Source organism: Gallus gallus, chromosome 14, assembly GCF_016699485.2.
Source record: "Gallus gallus isolate bGalGal1 chromosome 14, bGalGal1.mat.broiler.GRCg7b, whole genome shotgun sequence".
Taxonomy (NCBI): Eukaryota; Metazoa; Chordata; class Aves; order Galliformes; family Phasianidae; genus Gallus; species Gallus gallus.
Window position 1 is genome coordinate 3,686,671 of NC_052545.1, and position 20,869 is coordinate 3,707,539.

At 39.2% G+C, this 20,869-nt stretch overlaps 1 protein-coding gene across 2 annotated transcripts in view; it reads left to right on the top strand.

The window, feature by feature from the left end:
* The window catches only part of SDK1 (sidekick cell adhesion molecule 1), a 365,337-nt gene that overhangs the window by 159,723 nt on the left and 184,745 nt on the right, over positions 1–20,869 (top strand). For both annotated transcript variants that reach the window (XM_015294104.4, NM_204105.5), the window contains exon 5: positions 4,514–4,647. In XM_015294104.4, the coding sequence (XP_015149590.2) occupies positions 4,514–4,647 (134 nt within the window). The remainder of the gene's footprint in view (positions 1–4,513; positions 4,648–20,869) is intronic.

Sequence of the window (20,869 nt, forward strand, 5' to 3'; positions counted from 1 at the left end):
CATTTGTCAGAATAGTTCAGTAAGATAGCACCCAAGAGCTGCCACTGAAGCACACATAGGTGCTCCTACCAGCTGCACTAAGTCTTGCCACTTAGCATTTAATAATAGTAATTTTTAAAAGCTGTCAAAAGAGTATTATAATAAGTAAGTTGTATTAAATAAGAATTAAAGCTGCTGAAAATCTGCAGGGAGAAAAAGAACGTTTAAAGATAAGCAGTGCACTTATGAACACTGCTCCTTGTTTGGGTGCTGTAATGGTTTGCTTCTGCACTGGTAGAGTTGTCTTGCTGTAAACATCTCTTTCATGATCAGTTATGTAGTGATTATCTGGGGCTTTGTTTTGTTTTATCTCTAGACCAGTAATTGTTTGATATGGGCATGCTTTTAAATATAAGTTTGGGATGACTGATCTGAGAGTCCCTTCTGGGATCCTCTATCTCAAAAGAATAGAAATAAGCTTTTCTGAGGGCAAACTGCTAAGATTTTTATAACAAGACTCAATCTTTGATGGTTCTGCTTAATTCGGAGGTACTTCTTTGCAGCAGCCTTGTATGTAGGCACCAAGACACATTAAGACCCATGATAATTTTTCTGTTTGCTAGATTTATACTTTTTGAGTCCACTCATATATACTGTTTTCTGGATTGCCGTTCAAGGTTTGATGTCGGCTTTTGGTTTTCCATCGTTCTCTTTTTCAAGGGGGTTAATTTTCTATCCCAGCACTCCCCAGAAGCACTTTTCCGCCTGCTTCTGTCCCAGCCTTCCGCTCACTGTACACAGAATGGGCTTTGCACTGTGTGGCCATGAGCCGACGTGGGGCACATTGTCAGCAGCCTTCCTAAACCAAGGTCTTGTTGCCTTATAGCCAATACCAGCGCTAGAGAACAGGGAAGCCAGGCTCAGAACATGAAATTCTGCCTTCTCTCTCATTTTGTCCTGGAAACAGATGTGCCAAAATCAAGCCGTTGTCCTTCTGCACTGCTGTTAGTAGCTGAGCTGCTTTCATTGCAGGATGGTATTCAGGCTGTGCTGGGCCATCACACCTGCTTTCATTGCTCTTGTTTAATCCAGGTTTGCTTTCATGACCAGAAATCCCATTCCCTTTCCAGAACCACTTGTGCACAGTGTAGTTAGGGAAGTGATGCTAAAAACTAGCATTGATGGTAAAATGAATGCATTAATTTGTGTGGCTGTACTTAATATTCAGCAGCTGAGTAGGTATATTTTTTTATTTTTAGTTGATTTGCAGTCATAATATAACTGAAACCTGAGTACTGTTTTATAAACTTGGCATCTAGTCAGCTCCTACTGCTTTGTTGCTATGGACATGTTGTTCTGTAGCAGACACACTAATATTTTGTGCTGGGATTGAGTCCTGAAAAACATGCACTGTTTGCATATATTTAAATAACTGTGATTAATAATTTCCCCTCAGTATTGGAAGACACACGAGTGGGGAAATGCTCACTGCTAAGCCACGCATGCACCGCCCTGATTCAGGGTTTCACTGCATAGCTGTGATTTAACTGCAATGTTCTGCCCTTTTTCGAAAGGGCATTTCCATGGGGGTGTCTCAGTAATTGCAGTGTCAGTGCTCCATCATCTCTCCCTTTCCTCTTTACATCACTGCTGCTGGGTGGGCTCTGCCTCCCAGAGAAAGATCGGCTCATGCTGTGCTATGGGAGCAGAAGTTTTATAAGGGCACTGTGCAATTTTCATTTAGTGATGTTTGGTAATGCAGTGCTATTTATTGTGTAACCTGGTAGGCTAATACTGAACGCATTTCCAACTTCTCTGCATTATCCACATGTGGAGTAGATTTTCATTTTTTCCATTAATAACTGTTTGTAATACGAAATCCACCTACTTAAGATACTACAGAGTTCGTTTTTGGTATTTCCATAAATGATCCAATTTTCAGAGCAAGAAAAATTTAACTGCAAAAATATTGTCTTCAATACCTTAACAATGGCATGTCAGAAAATGATCGTTATTTCTAAAGGCTCAGCCTGACGCTCACGTAATTTCCAAAAGCTTTCGATCAAACTTCAGAGAGATTTGCACCACATTTTTTTCAAGTACTGGGCAATTCAGAAGTCTGCAATTAGAAAACCCAGAGCATTTCCAAGTGCTTAATCCCGGCTGCAGCAAAGAAGTCTTGAAAAACTCAGGAAGTTTCTGTTTACGTCTCCAGATCCTTAGAAGAACTGGATGGATGACATCACTGATCTCCATCATTCCTATGCTTTCCCACCTATGGTGTGAGAACATTTGGGCAGGCAATCCATCATGGGCAGGGTTTGAAGCCTTCACTTTGAGATCCATGTATTGTAGTCTGCGGGTGCTGTTGTGGCATAGGTGTCATGGGAATGCTGGCATGGTAGCCCCATAGCTGCTCAACACACTGCACATCACTGTGTATGTATTGGCTCCTGCTCCCTACAGGCTTCCACTGAGCTCTGGAGACTGTTAAAGTATCTTCTATCAAAACATATGATTTAAAACACTCCCTTCCTTATGCTTAAGGAACCCCAAGGGATCAGTCTGCTTCATTTACTTGCTGGTTGTTCTGTCTTGAAAACATTAGATTAAGTTTGGTATCACTTATAAAAAAACAACCAACAATATTTATGTATTTCATAAAATCTGTACTGGGTATGAATTTCTGAGAGGTCCACTCCATCTGCTGCTGTTGTCTTCCTCAAACGTGCCAGTGAGCTGAGCAGCCGGGATGTGATTTCCCTTCGAACATCAGTGCGGTGCTGTCATAACGTAGAAGCTATAACAGACAATGAAAACAAACAGTGAACCCAGGGGAATGCGTGAAGGCAATTTTAGGGCGCTCCGTGCAGCTGTTGTGCAAAATATGGTTGCAACCCTGATAAGGGCTGTGATATGAATCTTCAGATGGTTTGGAAACATTGGCATTAATGAGTTCTTAAAACGTGACTAATTGATTTTCCTGATGAGCACAGTTCTTTATCTAAATAGAACTCCAAGTCTTCGGCCTCTGCACAGCCGTGCCTTACCCAGGCCTGTCTTAAGGAGTTGAAACCAAAACCTTTGACTTTTCTCAGAATTTTCAATTATCAACAACTCATGTTGGGGTTTTGAATCTAACATGAATCTTTCTGTGGAGTTTGATGACCCCAAAGAATTGTCTTCTACTATTATTTTATCCTCTACTTATTTTTCTCTATACATATGAATAGAGAAGTTATGCTCAGTCCTTCTGCATGGATGTTTTTCATTTCAGATCTACTTAGGCTCACATAAACTTTGCAATGTGTATGCATTTCACTCACAAATGTTTGTTTGCCACAGAGAGAGGTGGTATCAGTGTGCTTCTCACCAGCATTCGAAGATCAGCTTTAGAATGTTCAGCTCCAGCTGCACCTTGTCCCAAAGCAGTCTGAAATGTGTTTCAGTATTTGCAAAGAACCCTTCTAGCACTGCATCCTTTAGAACCACTGTAGGAACGAATGTAATTGCATTGTCTTTTAATATTCAATTATTAGCACTTCATTGGATTTTTATCTTTATTTGCTTTATCAAATGTCATATTAATTGCATTTTATATCCCCACTCTGTAAATCTATCACACTGCCTTTGATTTTCTAAGTCAATTAAGCAATTACAGGTTCATTGAATAAAGAAAAGAAATTGTACTGAGATATTTCTTACAGTTTAGTATAATAAAAATCATCAGTAAAGATAGTGCAAACAAGATCTTCAGCTGGTGTTCAATGACTGACTTCAGTACCACCACCAGAGCTGAAAATACAGCCTCACATCTTTTTTCAGATCTTTTTCAATTGGTATCTCGAAGTTCACTGTTCTTTGTACCCACATTAGGAAACTGAAGAGATAGGAGTAACAAACACAGCATATGGACACTCTTCTCACTGTTATATCCTATGCCAGCCCCTGTATGTGTAAATCAGCATACTATGCTGGGAATGTGATTCCTCCATTGCCTTAAAACACTTTTTCAAAGCCAAATAATTGTGGATTATTAATGTTAACAATACCTTGCTGAAAAAGATGGAAGACAGGCAGGGAAGCTCAGTATTGGTTGGCCACCTCATTCCTGAGCATCAGCCTTTAAATAGCTTCACCTGTTGAGGAGGTTCCCAGTAGCACCGGCTTTGCAGCATGCTGATGTGTGCTGGGACTGTCAGCCCACATCCATGCAGGGTGAGGGTGTCTGCCTCTGCTTATGTTTGCCATTCTTTGTGTAACTTCTTAAAGGCATTTAAGCTGTTTGCGTTTTAGATGTTGTTGCTTTTTGCATGTCACCATAAACATTTTACGTGATCAAAACTGAGAAAAAGCCTCGAAGCACTGCACATCTAAAGTGTTGTGAATGTGCTTGAAATGAGGTTATTTTGGATCGCCTAACATCTTGCCAACGAGTATCACGTGATTCTGTCAAGTCTGAAGTACTGTACAATTTCTGCACAGCAGATGCCATTCTTCTGGTTTCAGCACGATCTTTTACTTTCCCAAACAGAGCCATAACACTGGAGAATCAGCTGGTGATCCTTGCAACGTCAGTGGCAGATGCAGGAGGCTACTATGCCCAGGCTGTCAATGAAAAGAACGGCGAGAACAAGACAAGCCCACTTATTCATCTCAGCATAGCGAGTAAGTATCCAGATACACGGAGATGTGCCGCGGTGCTGGGGTTATGGGAGGAGTTCACAAAGCTCTGCCCTAACAAAAAGAGCCTTTCTGAGGAAGGATTCAATCCTTAAAGGAGATCTTCTCCTGGTTGGTTTGGAGCACTCTGAACAGGTTGTGTGATCAGAGGGACCTAAGGGAGCGTGAGCCTGAGACAAAACGGCCTCGGAGCCTTTTGTCTGGGGGGTTATGTTGTGCCAGGCAGGTATGTGATGATATTCCTTGTTGTTTGTAGTGAAGTTGGGATCATAATTTCTTTTTAATGCAGGGTGTGATAATGTATTGGTTTCCATTGTGTGTGCATAAGTAAACAAGTCACTCTTCTGAGTGCAGTTTTATTAATGAGTCTGTTCCCAGAGTCTGACATTATTTTTACCTGGAGTTATCGTGGAGTCCCAGGGAACATGCATTTCATTGTTATTACTTATTATTTTACATTGCACAAATTGTATTAACACCTACCATTACAGAGGCATTCCAGAAGTGGGTTTTACAGCCAAGGGAGGGAAACACAGCGGAGCAGTGGGGTCAGAAAGGTTTCTGTGCACCGCATATTAACATGCACATTCAGCAAACCTGTGCAGATGTAAAATATTGTTAAGCATTTGGTAAATGTTTGTGTAAAAACAATATTTTTACAGTGCAGGAATATTTGATTCCTTTGGAGGGCATTCAGTAGAGGTGTTTTTAAGGTGGCAGTGAGGTAGGGAGTATGTTCCTCTTTTTTGTTGTAGAGACAAGGAAGAGGTGATTGGCTAAGTCATCTATGAGGCTGGCAGCATTGTGGGCAGGCTGCTTTTTTGGTTTATTCTTGTAGAGGATGTAGGATTCTCAGCTCTAGACCAATAAGCACAATAAGCTGCCTTTTGATCGTGGAAATTATGAGGTTTGAGACAGCTCACGTGGCTATCTTCTTTGGAGGAACAAAACTTGGGAGCCTGGGTTTTTGGGAAGGAAGCTTCTCACATTGCTGTTCATAGTATGCTTATGTTTTTTAGAAGCTCATCAAAAATATTATGTACCTATGGAACAATTTCTAAAAAAAAAAAAAACACTTTTTTTCCCCAATAAAATTCCTCATCAGATTTCAAGGGGAGTTATTCTTAAGCAAGCACTGGAGCCCTGCTGGTGGGTCCAGCAGTGCATTGTGCACAGTCACTGAGGGCAGAATCTACACAGTGTAACAGAGAGCAGAAGAGAGGAACCCATGTTTGTCTCTCCTGATATGTTTGTATCTCTTCCAGATATGTTTATATAGTAAATGAACTTCTCATGGGTTTTGCACATTCTCCCAAACTGGAAATAATACTGCAAATCCACTTGTGTGAATTCTATCTGTGCCGTGGCATGTAGATGGTAAACATTATTATTTCTGACAGTATAAAGAGGTTTGCTAACACTTCAGTAATTTCATTTTTAAAGCAAATTTGTATTGTTTGTATTATGTGACCAATAATGTACTTCCCACTTTAATTTCATATCTTAATTAATGCAGTGATCATGCTTGCGTAACAAGTTCTATGCAAAGCAGAAGGTAATACCAGCATATGGAAAAGAAAACACTTCAAAATGCTTGCAGACTTGATACTATGAATGCTAAGTCTATCTGGGATGTGAACAATAGGAAAGGGGCAAGATGGAATGTCAAATATGGATTTGCTTGTTAGAATGAATCTTAGCCAAAGAGGACAATTTAAAACCTTAGAAGTGAATTTAATACATTGAACCTGCACATTTAATGCTGTGTGTATTAAAGAAAGTCTTTGGCCATAATACACTATGGTGTTTGTGAAGAAAATTAGATTGACATGGTCATCATCAACTTTGATCTAAGGAAGAAAAGAAAAACAGAAGTGAATGAACTGTTTCTGTCTAATAACAAAACAGTTGGGCAAAGCTATGGTCCTGAGCGAGCGAGCATGCAGGCAGCGCTTGCAGAAAGATGGTGTATTTTGGAAAAGTAATTAATAATTTCAGCAAGTAGTTGGAAACAGATTCTTAAAGAGAAATCTGAGTCTGGAAGACATTACACTGAACTGTCTGAAGTTTATCAGATTTTAAAACTGATGGCACTTCATTTTCTTTTAGGACAGGTCTAAGATAATCAATAATAATAAGGGTAAAAAAAAAAGTTTCATTATATCAAGTGGAAAGTGGAATATCCAATTTCTGTGTGAGTACATTTATATATTAATTGAGTGCAACCTTGCGACATGACTCGGCGCACAATGCCACTTTTATTGAGGGCAGAAGGAAAAAACTATAGATAATTCCCTGGGTAGTCATCCACAGAGAACGCTGTTACAGATGCACAGCTTGTTATGCCAATGTCCTTCAAGGAAGGAATCAGACTTGCTCCAGCCTACATGAAAAGCACATCAACAGAATCAGTCTGACAGCAGAGAAAGTTGTCCTGCTCTGTTCCCAAACTTGAAGCTGGCTCTAGGATAAAGGGATAGTCCTCAAGTAAGCAGAGCATGAATTACAAGGCTTTCTATTGCAGATCAGATTCAAAGCCTTGAACTGTGTCTGGATGTAAATGGAGTTTGAGCAATGTCTGGAAAATATACCGAACTATCCAATGAAATCAAAATGATACCCAGCAGCCAGCACATTGGGGGTATATCACGTAGAATGAGATGTCAAAAATTAGTCCTGACTTTGAAATTTCTTAAAATCAGTTGAAGTGTATAAAAAACAAATGAAAATCTTGACTTTTCTTAACCATATGTCCTTGTCACCTTGTAAATAAGGAAACAATGGCTAGGCAAGTCTGAAAGTTAAGGCTTTGGTAGCAATGATAGTAACAGTAATGCTATTATATTATAAGCCCCCCCCACCCCCCCTTTTTTTTTTTTTTTTCCCCTCAAGCCCAGTGCATTATGTGCTCCCTGTGGAAAATTCTGTAAATCTTCTGTTGTGGAGGATTTCTATTTTATCTCCAGCACTGGAACCTCCCAACTTGACAAGCCGTGATAGTTAACCTATCACTGATCCATTGCAGTCTTCTTTTCTTAGAAGCACACGTTGCTTTACAATAAAACCAACTGGGAAATCCTTAATGTTCTTCCCTGCTTCCATCTATTCATCAATAAGTTAGCTGATGTCTTAAAATGGTCCTTGTTTCTTTGAGCACTTTTCTTTCTTGCCCGTTCTGCTGTAGTTAGGCATTGCAGCACAGATGGTTGGATCTCTTTCTCAAAGCTTTGGTTTGTCAGGGGGGTACAATGGTACAAGTCTGGTCTTACCACTGTTGGCAGGACACTTACAGGTGGAAATATTCATTGAAGTAAGGTCATCATGGAACTCTTATTTTCTTGGGGGCCGCACTCCTGGCGATCAGATAAACTTCTCAGAAACCTTTCACCAAGGCTTTTTGTTGTTGTTGTAGTACAGAATTTAAAGAACAACAACAACGGCCCCAAACCTAACCCTCCTCCTGCTATTTTTTCTCCAAAAAATACCATTTTCTTTAGCCTATGCCACTTATCTATGAAGATGCTCTGTTTTTTTGGTTTTAGAACTGCAAGGATTTCTGGTGTGTAAGTCAATAACTCAAGAAGTGTTTAAAAAAATTAATCGGGAGCTTTTTATTTCTGCAAGGAGTTGGCCGAGCTATTCGCTGCAATGTGCGCAGCAAGTGTCCTTGTTATTTTATTGCAAGATGACGCAGCAAGACTCTGGTGTCACTTTAGAAGAAGTTTCAAAAGCCCTGCTGAGATTTTCCTATTATTAACTACAATGCACTGCTATAGATGTGAGCACCGCTGCCCCGGTATGAGAAACTTTCAACAGTTTGCACTGCTATTTTAGAGCTTATTCCAAGTATTTTATGAAGAATTTGAGCAAGTGTCCCCGAGCAGATGATTTAAATGGTGAGTTTGCAAAGGGTGGCTGTGTGTAAGCTGCTCTGACAGCTTCGATACTCCTGCTTGAATTGGTTTTGCAGCGCTAATCATCTGGAACTGCAATCTGGGGCCTTGCTTCTGGACCTTCTTATTAAGCTGTGAAATATTGAGATGCATGTCGCTTCAATAGATTTATTAGTAAATTAGGTGGTCTCTAGACCTATTCATAACACTGGGAGATGCAGAATGTTCTGCAGACTGACGTCTTTTTTTTTTTTTTTTCTGATGCAGGCTTTGTAAAAACAGAAAACAAGATTGATGAATATTTTAAAAACCTTGCCAGCCAGCATTTCTGAGGAGTCAAAGACAATAAAGCCAATTATCATTTAACAAAGATAAATTTTTCCCGTGAGCATTGACAATGCTTTTTTTCAAAAAAAAAAAAAAAGTAGAAGAGAGTTGGGGACTAAACATTAAATTTCTGGCTTGGTTGCATTGCAATTAATTTGCAATAGTAGGGTGCCGTGTTGTTCCGCCCAGCTCCCCCTGTTGCTATGAAAAGACATTTCATTCTGCAACGGCAGGCACTGACACGAGGCTAAACAGGCCGTGTTTGTCTCTGGTTGAGGCCTATTTTGTTTTTCAATTTCATGTATCAAAACAAAAATTTTACAGAAGGAAAGAGTTCAATTTCAGACAGTTATAAAGAAAAGTTCCCATGATAGCACAAGATGTTTGGGTCACTTCCAGTGGCACTAAAAGTGAAATACTCTTTACATTGTTAGAAAGGAAGTGGAGAAAATAGTGCTGCTTTACCTGTCGATGCAGTTGATGCAATACCGCTTTTGACATCCTTCTGTCAGGTTTGTTAAGAAGATAAGTTCTCAGAAGGGTCTGAGCAGACGTTTTCCTCTCTGGAAGAAAGCACTTCACAAACATAATTTTTCATATTAACCATCAGGGTTTGCTCAAGTCAGCAGATGTTGAGGATCCTTCATGGCTATGTTTCAAACACACTGCTGCATGAATTTTTCATGGCTGGTTCCAGCTTTCAGGTGCTGGGAGAAGAAAAGGAGTGGGCAGGAGCCCCTGGAGAGCAGAGATTTCTGTTCTGAGGTCAAATTCATGCAAGTTCTATAAACTTGTCAAGCTCTTTTTAGTTCAAGCTGAGGGAATTTATTTCACTTGGGCTCTGTGGGTCAGTACCGTTGAGGTGAAACAGATGCCTCAACGTAGCATTGTTTTCTGTGGGTTTTGTTGTTGTTGGTTTGTTTTGGGGTTTTTTTTGGGGGGGGAGGCTGGTGATGGGTGGGAAAGGAACGAGAGATGAAATGGAACTGTGTTTCTGTGCTGCAATTGTACTGCACATGCCTGAGGTTCTGATCAGATACAGGGGAAGTCCAACAGAACATGCCTCAGCTCCCCAGGCACCAGTTTTAATGCATTCTTTGAAAGAATGACACTTCTTTCCTCTCCTGTTTTCTGTACAGGCTTTGCTCTCTGTGGGCAGTGTTTCCAGGAAAGATATCCCAGCAATTGTCACATGTAATTTCATGAGTAAATGTGTGCCCTCGCTTTGGTGATCACTCAACATTCCTTTGTTATCCAGAAAGCTAATTTGAAGGAGGCTGTTTAAGTGTTTGGGATTTGAAATTGAGCGTTAAGGATAAAATCTGTGCAAATGCCATCATTAATACCCTGGAAAAAATGCTATAGTTCTTGATGCTTTTTTTCTTCAGTACCTCCAATCTGCTCTCGTACTAAAGGGCATACATTTTTTAAGCAGGGATTTCTGTTTCTCATTATTTAAAAATAGTTGGAATACAGTTCAGTTGTGCTTTTGGGATGCATATATTTAAGTCAAATACATTGAATTATTATTAGCCGTAACAAAAAGGAGTGCATCGAGTTAATGTTAGAAATTTGTTGTTTTTTATGACATTGGAGCCAATTTTAAGTTAAGCTGTGTTCAGGACTAGGAGGTGTGTTCAAGGCTGATGTTCACAATGGTTTGCCCTATTTATCTTCTGAGAGGAGGACACTGTACTGCAGTGTAGAATTACATTGTATGCATTAGGATGAAATAGAAGCTTATCATATTTTAACAACATTCTAGGACTCCAAATTTTACTGCCAGATATTTTCCATAGTTCTTTGCCTTTTCTCTCCTCAGAGGAAAACTTCACACTTTTAATGGTAGTGGTAGAAAGGGAAACCTATGGTTAAAATCATACACTGCTATCCTGCAGGAATAATAAAGATTAGATGAGGAACACCTGTGGCAGCTTGAACTTTGCTTTGGCTTTGCTCAAATGCTCTATCAGTGGTCTTTCTGATAAATAGCAGAAAGGCTGATCTGTCTCCAGCTTCTTCCTCTTCCTATGGACTATTTCTGATGACGTTATTGGCACACGATGCATGTTTGTATCTGCTACAACTCCCCTTCCGAGAGACTTGTTTCTGCTCTGCTAGTAGAACTTGGATTCTAGTTGACTTTCTTCAGAGTCATTACAACATTTAAATATATCAGTCAACTGATGATGTCTTTTTGGAATGGAAAGACAATAGAATAAATTTCCAGTATGGTTTTGGGGTTTTTTTTTTTGCTTTTTTTTTTTTTTTCCCAGTCTTACTACTGAAGAGCTACGCTACTGCAGCCAAAATCAACATATAATATACTGAAATGTCTGGTACTTGATGTGGCTCAACAAATGTAGAAAGCTTTAAGTGCGTTGTTTATGGAAATAGTTTCTTCCTTTTCTAGCTAATGCCACTTATGCAACATTTGTTATTATAGGGAGTTGTCCCTTGCCTGTGGAGCTGGGAAAATGCGCACCAGTTGAGTGCATGTTCCTTTGGCATATGTGCAGACATTGGGCACCCTGAAAAAATGTCATATGATAGTGCTTCTGAAATCCAACTCATTATTTTAACCAAACTTCTAGTTACACTTGTCTGTTTGTAAGGCTGGTTATTCTTTTCTGTCAGACATTGGGAATACACACACTCTCTCAAAATCCTGGGTTGTCTTCTAAACCCTTTATTTATATCTGACACATGCAATTAATCTCTCCCTATCTCTAATCACTTTTGCTATTACATTCATTGCAGTGATTTGTATCCTCTCTCTGTCACTGCTCTGTAATTGATATGTGGAGATAAGAGATTCTTAGAGGACGCAAACAAGGAAAAGAGAAAATTGAATCTACCTTGCAATCATTTTATAAAAAGTGACATACATCAATTATACATGCCATCCAGGAAAATGCCATCCTGAACAAACCGTGATGATTTGTTAGAAGACCAACATAAGAGAAATGTCAGAAAACTTTTCTGGACAGAAAGGTATTGCTAGTTCAATGGTTTGCTTCTTAATGTCACTGATTGACCTACAATTCTTTAAAATCCTTCAGAATTTACAAAGAAAATATTTTTTGTTCAGAGCTTTCCTTCATAGTCAAACTTGCCCTAGTGCTCCAGCATGGAATAAGATGAAAGGAAGCTGCTGAAATCAATGTTAGTTTCATTTGGCAGAAAAAGATGGCATTGGGCACTCGAGTGAGTCATCTTCCTGGGGTGAAAGTGGTAAAAGTGATAGTGTAGCCCAGTTGCTACTTAACTGCCTTCTGCCACAAGACTAGTTCTGTCTGGTTTCTTTCTTCTATTTCAGTACAGTCAGGAAGTGAACTAATTTGCTGCTGTCTCTTGTTCAAATACTAATTAGTTCCAGTCCATACCTGTGAGCTTAAGTAATGCTTTTGGATCTTTGAAAATCTGTTCAGTGTATACTGATAATGCTACTAAAATTACCTACTAGGCAATGGGTACGATAAATAAACATAAATAGATAAATGGATATAATTAATAGCAGTAGTAGAAATCATTAAACAGCTGAAAGAAAAGCAGCGTCCAGTGTTGGTCCCCCTCCTGGGATGGTAGGGCCAGCAAAATATCCTTTCCCTAGAACTCTTTGTTTCTGCACTATCATGTATGGACAAGATAAATGCGCTTTTTAAAAAACTTAGAGGAGAAAGAAATACAGCTATTTGTAGGCATTTGTAGAGGGCTTTGAGTTTCAGTGTATATAATTACTCTGAAGCTTTAAAAGGAATAGCTGAGACTCTGAGACTCTCGTATCAATTTACCCTTTCTAAGCATTACCTTTTGATCTCCTATGAATCCCTTTCAGTTATGCTACATTCCTGGAGTGTTCTAAGTATCTGACTCGAATCTTTCTCTTCCTTACAATGTTGGATGTTTAAAATATCGTTAAGAGTTGATAAACCTTACTGAGAGGGTGAAGGGAACCTTAACCTAAACAAGTTATTTGGATGGAAAACACATTGTGAGGGGAAAAAAAATACCTGGATAATACGTGCTGTGACAGCTCTGTGCTGTTCTGTAATGACATGAGTTGTCCTGGCTGTTCTGTGAAGGAGAGGATAAAAAGATATAAAGATATTACTGTTAATAAAAAAAGAAGTGAGAAGCATCTTTACTTGTAAGTGGGTAAATTAGCAAGATGTCACTTTTTATTCATAGGAGCAGGACTTGCTCTGCAATGAAAAAAAAAAGTAATTAGAATCTATTTGAGTGTTCTTTAAAGTGCCATTGTGTTAGGCAAGTTTGCAATGTCTCATATACAGTATAGATTAGGAATGATAAATATGTTCCAAACAGATGTTTAATAGAGTGCTGTTGCAGTAAGTAAGTGCAGAAGTTCTCAATGTATCCTAACAATTGTAATTCACATGCTGAGGGCCTGCATGGCAGAACCCCCCAGCATCTTTACAGGAACTGATTTTCATCTCACTCTTTCACAAACATATGGTTGCTCGAGGCTTATCATTTTCAAAACTTTTCATATTAAAGATATTTTTAATCTCTTCTCCACATATATCAGAGAACAGGAAAATTAATCAAGGATAGGACTTCCCATCACATCTATGTCTCACTGGAGGAAAAAAATAAAACTGAAGGAAAAAGCATTTGAGACTCAGGACATGCACAGTTCCATGTCATCTGTACAGCTGTAAATCATCTCCTTTTCATAGGCACGTTATGGTAAGGCATTTTGTTTGGTTGCTGCTGCTGTTCTGTTCAGAAGAGAGGGTCAGTGTGTAAACCAGAACTTATCACTGTTGTGTTTCTTTGAAATTGGCTAACCATTTTTTGTTCCAATTCTTAACAAAAATGTTTACTGTTGGAAATTCATTTAGATCTTAGTAAGAACTTGCTATCTATTTTCGAGTAATTTAGAATAAATGGACCTTCATCTCTCATTTATGATAGGAAGAGAAATTCAAATTTGGCTTTGACCTTGGTTGCCTCACCTGCTACACGCAAAGTCCTCATTGACTTCTTGTCTCCTTGGTTGTACTATGAGAGCAGGAAGGTGCCAGCGCAGGGTGTGCATGGCTCGTCCTTCTTGTACTGCTCAGTTTGGAGTGGTTACACATCCAAGCAATCCAAGTTCTGATTCTCTTTCTTACAAATTGCACGGCAAGGTAATAAAACCACTGAACTATTTGTCGCACGTAGTCTTTTTCTGTACCTCTCCACCCCTCAGAAACAATCCTCAGTCATAAACTGTTTGTTTTTATGGTGGATAAATCATTTCAGTTATTGCACGTGGGAACAAAGTTACACCTGTAATCTGGGAGATCATTGCTAAATAGGGTATCTGTTACAAACTGAGAGTGTTCTGTGCTAGAACAGAAGGGATCTGGCAGCCAGGAAGGTGCACAGTGTCCTGGTCCCTAAGGCTTTGCTTGTGCAAAAATAATGTTAGATTTGTCCAACTGTGTTTGCTGTTCATGTGCTGAGAACAAGCAGCTGACTGCTGTCATGGGTAGGGGAAATGCTGCAGGGGATGGACAGTTCTGCTGCCTGAAGAAGGAAAAGCCGTTTTGTGCAGTAGTGAATTTTATTTCCATTTGTTCCTTATGCACGAAGGGGGGACAACAATAAAAGCTTGCTTGTTTCTTCCACGTTGATGTATTGGATGCACTCTGCAAAGCCATGCACTCACAGCCTGGCTCGGGCAGGGCAGGGAAGCCCAGAAAGGCTGCAGTGCTGTGCGCTGTCACTGCTGGGGAACGTCCCCGTCCTCACGGGCGTCAGATCGCTGACAGCGAGGCTGGCACAGCTATTACCGAAAGTAATTGGCAGTGAGTGATTAAAATTGCAGATGGCCTTTTCAAGGTGATTATGAATATTAAATCAAGCCTGTAAAAGCAAGCTAAAAAGGCCCGCGAAAGCGAAAAGAGAATATGCTGAGGGTAATTGCAGCAGAGGGTGTTTTGCATTCTCGTGTTAGCGTAGGTGCCGTGCTCATCCCAACCCACCCGCCCAACCAAAAACAACCACAAGGTAATTCAAATAGCCATATTGTGTCAGCAGGTAGAACTGTTCCATACTGTAGACCCCTCACAGGATGGAGCACTTTGCTCAGGTCCATCACTGTCAGCGCTGAGCAGTGATCGTTCTGCAATGTCCAACGTACACATGCCATGCCGTGCAATTAGCAGTGATCTCTTCCTGTTCTTTTCCAATTATAAGTGATTATGACAAATGTTCTTTTCCACATCACTCCGGAACAAGGCCAAGAATTACTGTGCAGTGGCTTAGTTTCATTCGGGGTTCTTCATCTCATAAAGCAAAGGTTAGCTGGGAACCTTAATCTAAGCTTTGCTTTGTTCCATAGTTTAAAATGGAAAGTTGAGGTGCAGGCAAAAACAAACAAAGAGAAGGCAGATACAGATAAACGTCTTTGTTTTGAGCACTATTCATTCTATGTGTGTGTGTGTGTGTGTGTGTATGTGTATATATATATATATATATACACACACATGTGTATATGTGTGTGTGTGTATATATATACATATGTATATATTAATAAATGTACAGAAACTTTGCACATACCAAATAGCTGTGAACTTACAGCCCCGGGGGGAGTGCTTTCTTGTGCATATTGTGATTATAGACTCATCACTTTCCAGCCAATTTCATGCTTTCAAATAAAACAATTTTCTATGGTTGCTTATACTTCAGTGGATTATTATTGTATTGATTCCCAAACTTCATGCTGGACTATCTGGTCTGTTCTTGAACTGCAAAATGCCACAGAATTTATTGTAAAGATTTATATAAAATCTGTTGTGCAATTACTGCTTATTACCTTTGGTGTGACAGGAGTCATTTGTTTAATCATTTTCCCTTCAGACAATTCTTTGGCTCACCTGCACTGTGTGGCCATTGTGATGTTAGCAGTTTTGTTGTCTATTGATCCCTCATCTAAATTAATATTATTTTATTTATGGATATTCCCTTGGTAAAACTGATAGTGAATTCTGCTTATTCTGCTGCAATAATGCTTATTTTTTACCTGATTGGCATAGGAATTGGTCTTTGGGCTCTTTGACAAAAAGGTTTGCACTGTGAAAGTGTTGTAAAAAGCTGTTTGAAAAATATCTGAAATATCTCTCATTGGTTCATCCTTAGTCAATGCAGAAAGTGTGTTTTTTAAGAACAGATTGTCTAACCACATCCACAGTACTTTCCTTTTACCATGAAAAAGACAAATTTCACCTTTTAATTCAAATAGACAGTGCCCAAAAAGTTATGAGTAAGTAATAAGGGCTGAATAAAAAAAAAAAAAAAAAAAAAAAAGGAAACTTCTTCCAATAGAAAGAAGCAGTTGGTTGAAATGCGACAATATTACGTTCATCCAATCTCAGGAGATGTAAATTTCAACTCTTTAAAATTGCAACACCTCAAAAAGTGCCCTGTGTGAAATACAAGCCCAGTAGATGCAGCAGACTGTTTAACATTGGAGGTATCTTGAAAGAATTCAGATTATCAGCTGCCCTTTGGCTTTGTGGAAGGGTATTGATTACTTTGGTACATGATTGATATGTCATGTTATAACTGTGAGAGTCTGCGTTCCTTTGCAAACGAGTATTATTGGCCGTGCTGCTAACAAACACAACAACTTGCATTAGAAGTGATGAGCAGAGGAACAGCCTTTGATTAAACTGTGCCTGACAGATCAGATATGCTCAGTGATGAAGAGGGCAATCTGCACTTCACAGGCTGCTGGGGAGAAATATTATGGGATCTGGCAGACCTTCTTGGTTCTGAGAGTAAGTGCTGAATTCCCGTCCTCAGTATAATGCAGAATTGACTTTCAAAACCCAGTCTGGAGCAGAGGAACGGTGTTGTGCTGTAGGTTGTGATGGCACTGACACCACTGCCACAGTGCCATGGGGGCAGGCAGCTGCTAACTGAACCTCCTGTGGGGTTAGAAGATGGGAAGGTAGTGTTATGGTAAAAATAAGCTTTGTGGGTTTTTTTTTCCACAAGATTGTAGCAATGGCTTTCAGAAGTTGTTTGTAATGAAAAAAAGAGTTGGACCTCTAATTAGTGCATCTGTTCAGGTATCTTTTCATAAAGGGGAAGGATGAAATAACAGTTATCTGGAGTCTGTGGCTAGCAGATGCAGGTAGGCAGTTCACTCCTGGTTACTCTCGGTTCATTCTTTCATTGCTTATACCAGGGAGGTGTTTTTAATTTTGTCAAAATATTTCCAAGTTGTGAAACTCAAAACATCCAAGCTATGAATTTCCCATGAACAGTGAGCAAGACTTCGCAAGCTTAGTTTATGTCACTGCTTTTAAAGCAATATAAAGATGGAGACTATGGGTTGAAATTAGAGGTTGGTGAAGTCAGCAGACAAACCTCTGCAAACTTTAAAAGTCTGAACATTAATGACTCAATTATTTTAGTTTGGTGTGAATCTTCTACCTTTTCTCAGTTTTACGTGGCAGCATTGCAAGCAATCCTGCTGACATCTTAGTATCTTCATAGAGTTTTACACGTGCTGCATGAGATATTGACTGGAGGAGCAGGAAGTACAACAGTCATTTGTGCATTAAATTTGAAGAAATATTTAATAGAAATGAATACGATTTACATGCATAATATTTGCAATGCGAAAGTCTGACAGTCACATCTTTCAAATTTCTATAGTAAATTTAACCTCCTCGGTGCAGCATAAGCTCTGTGATTTACGGAAAGCTTTACCAATGAGCTTAAACAGCAAACCAGCAAACCTGCCTGCATTGATGGCCCTTCTGACTCCAGGAGAAATGGTCTCTGGGAGAGCTCTGGCCTATAATCAAATGGGCCTGCAATTTAGGTCATTTCAGCTTCCAATTATGTTTTTCATACATGTCTATTTAAAAAAAAAAAAGGCAGAGGAGAGACAATGACAAGTGGAGTTACTGTAGGCAGTGAATACTGCAAAGAATAGGACTTCTGTGAAACTGTATAGCTTTTGAAATATATCACAGAGAGATTGAGAGGTTTGGGCTTTTTTCTATCTTCTCTTTTTGTTCTTTTTTTCTTTCTTAAAGTGTGCAGCAGTGTTTTAAGTTGTCACCTCATTCTTTACTGCAGCAGGCTTGTGTTTAGAATGAGCTAAGAGTGAGCTGAACTGAACAATTAATGCAGGAAGAAGAGAGGCTTGCATCATATACTTTGCCTTCTGTAAATTGAGCAATATGAAGGGATGAGGCTTGCCTTTAGTGCTGGGGCCATTCCTTCCAATGGGCCCCTTAAGAGCAGTGCAAGATGTCATTTCCTTTCATCTTTGATCACCACAGAAACTTTAGAATCTGTGTTTCAGAAAGAAACCCAGGTAGCAGTCCCTGGAAACATGGTGCAGAGCTCACCCGAACTGTCTGATGGTGAGAACAAAACCTCAGTGAGGAGTGCAGGTCTTGGGACAGGTGAGGAACACGCAGAAGCACAAATGGCTGCGAATGCATTACTTCAGCAGCTTGTACGTCTCAGTTTGATAAGCTTTGCAGAAAATGAGGGCAGTAGTTATTTCTTTTCTGCTGCAATGTGTTCCGTGCTGTCCATTCAGAAATTATAACACAAACATATGAGGGAATGAGAATCCTTTGTCGGTGACAGCGGATTTCTGCTGTCAGTGATTCTCATTTTGCTGTTTCGCTCTGCTTCTACTGAACTGTGAATTCTGAGAGCAACATAACCAAGTTGTTTATGCAGTTATGGATTTATGGGACTGTAATTCTCATTCACAAGGGGAGTGTGTGCATGAGAGAGAGCCTTCTTTTTTACAATATGCCACCAGGATGCTGAAGTAACTCAGAGATTCATTTGTAAAACATTCTGAATCAATTAAGGCTTTAATCAGCAAGCAGCAAATTTCAGATGGCTCGTGGACTAATTTTACCATCTCCTATCAACACGAACCTAAGCTGGAAAAAGAAAACAATTAAGGAGGTATAATTATCTGTCCTGATTACTGAATTACAAGAGTTTGTGTTTATTCCATTGCTATGTAAAAAGAGAAATCTACTTAGAAAAACAATTTAAAGCAGCTACTAGATGGCTAAGGTTTGCAGGGTGCAATGTAAGGATTTGTTAGGACAGTTTTGGAAGAGGTTTGTAGTCAATGGCCGTCATACAAATCCTGGAGACTGCCCAACAGCACTGTGATGTACTGCACAAGATCTGGCACTGAAAGTATTTTTCTGCCTTTGCTTAAAGCAAGGTTGGATTTTCAGGGCAGAGTCTCATTTACAATTACTTGTCCAAGCATTAGTTTGAGTCATATCTGATGACTGCAGATATCTTGCAATTTTTGGAGGCCAGGAATTAGTTTTCTTATTGAAGTTGCCATGTGATGGCAACCTTACTAGCAACTGGGGTGGGAAGAGAATCTCTGCACAACCAACCAGGCAGTCTCATTATCCTGGGGTAGTGTTTTCCTGCTGCCAAGTGGTGTTACTTTAAATTGTTGGTATTTCACTTGGCTCGATTTGAGAAGAAGCTTACAGAGATAGATAGACCACGCTTATTATGTAATTCTTTCTCACACCAGATTTTTAGGTTTGGTAGGATTTACATTTCCAGCTTAGCAGAGAGATGAACACAGATTTGTGACAGACCTTTGCTTACCCTTTCTATCTTCCCAGATCTGATAAGAATCCATAAACTGCATAAAACCTCTGGTAAAGCCCTGGCTTACAATGCTCGTGTAATTTCTGTTTGAATATTTAGCACAGTGTTAATCCCGACATACTTGGCTGCCACTCTGAAGGACTGGTGCTGCATTCTGTACAAAGTTCAGAATAAATGCCCAGAACTGTGCTGAGTTATGGGTCAATTACAGTAATTGGAATGAAACGTAAACAAGAAACCTTACTATTATCCAGCAGGAGTGATACCTCTATTTTTATTAACGAGCTGTAAACAAGCCTGTCACCAGTCACTGATTCTGAAAAATGTGCCATATAACTTATTCCAATAAATGGTATTTCTACATGGCACATGTGTCTCTTGGTAGTATTGGGTTTATTAAATACTGTTGAGCAAAATTTTCAGTTGAATGAGATTAAAACTGTCTCCACAAGAGAACTGAACCTTATTTAAGCAGCAAGAGATAAGGCTGCCTCATCCACATTTCCTTTATAGAAGGTTGATTTTATAGTGTTGGTGATACTCAATTAATGGCTTGCTATATTTTTAGAATAGTTTTATTATTATTAAATAAACTAAAAGTACAATCACCGTACAAATATAAATTACATCCTATCTGCTTGAACATGCTTGTATAAAGGCCCAACCAGTCTCTCATTTACACAGTATCACATAAATTACAGTTTAATAATATTGTAATTTATGCAGATTTAATAAATATATTTGACTTTCAGAGCAATAAAATGGGTTGTGGCATTATCATAAAGGTAATTATTACTGGTGTTGTCTGCTGCATTTCATTTTTAAATTAAGAAAATTCATAATGATAGGTATGTTTGAGTAGAAGTATATGATGTTCCCTAAGGACCCTTAGTGCTAATACTCTCTTAATTCAATACTGTATGCAATCTAGAGTTGCTGGATTATGGTACTTCTGGCAGAATTCTCCATGAACACCACCTTTCACTTTAGAGACAAGAAATAACTGTACTTCAACTATTTGTCTTTGTTTCTTTTCTGGATAGGTGAAGAAGTAAACTTTTACAAGGAAAAGTTCTTGGACTTTTTTTGCTTATTTTAGCATTATGAGCATAAATGTGTCTTTATTCAATCTTTACAAGCCTAAGTGCAAGTAGGACTGGCAATCATCAGTGTCAAATTTCCCTGCATAGCTTTACAAAAAGCAAAAGAACACTTATTTAAATAGAGGACTGGTTGCATTCTTGGAATGCCATATAGAGAACTGCAAATGCAAAGATTAGACTGCGGATATATATCTGGTCTTACATAAACACATCCCACAAAGATGACTTTTGGGATTAGGA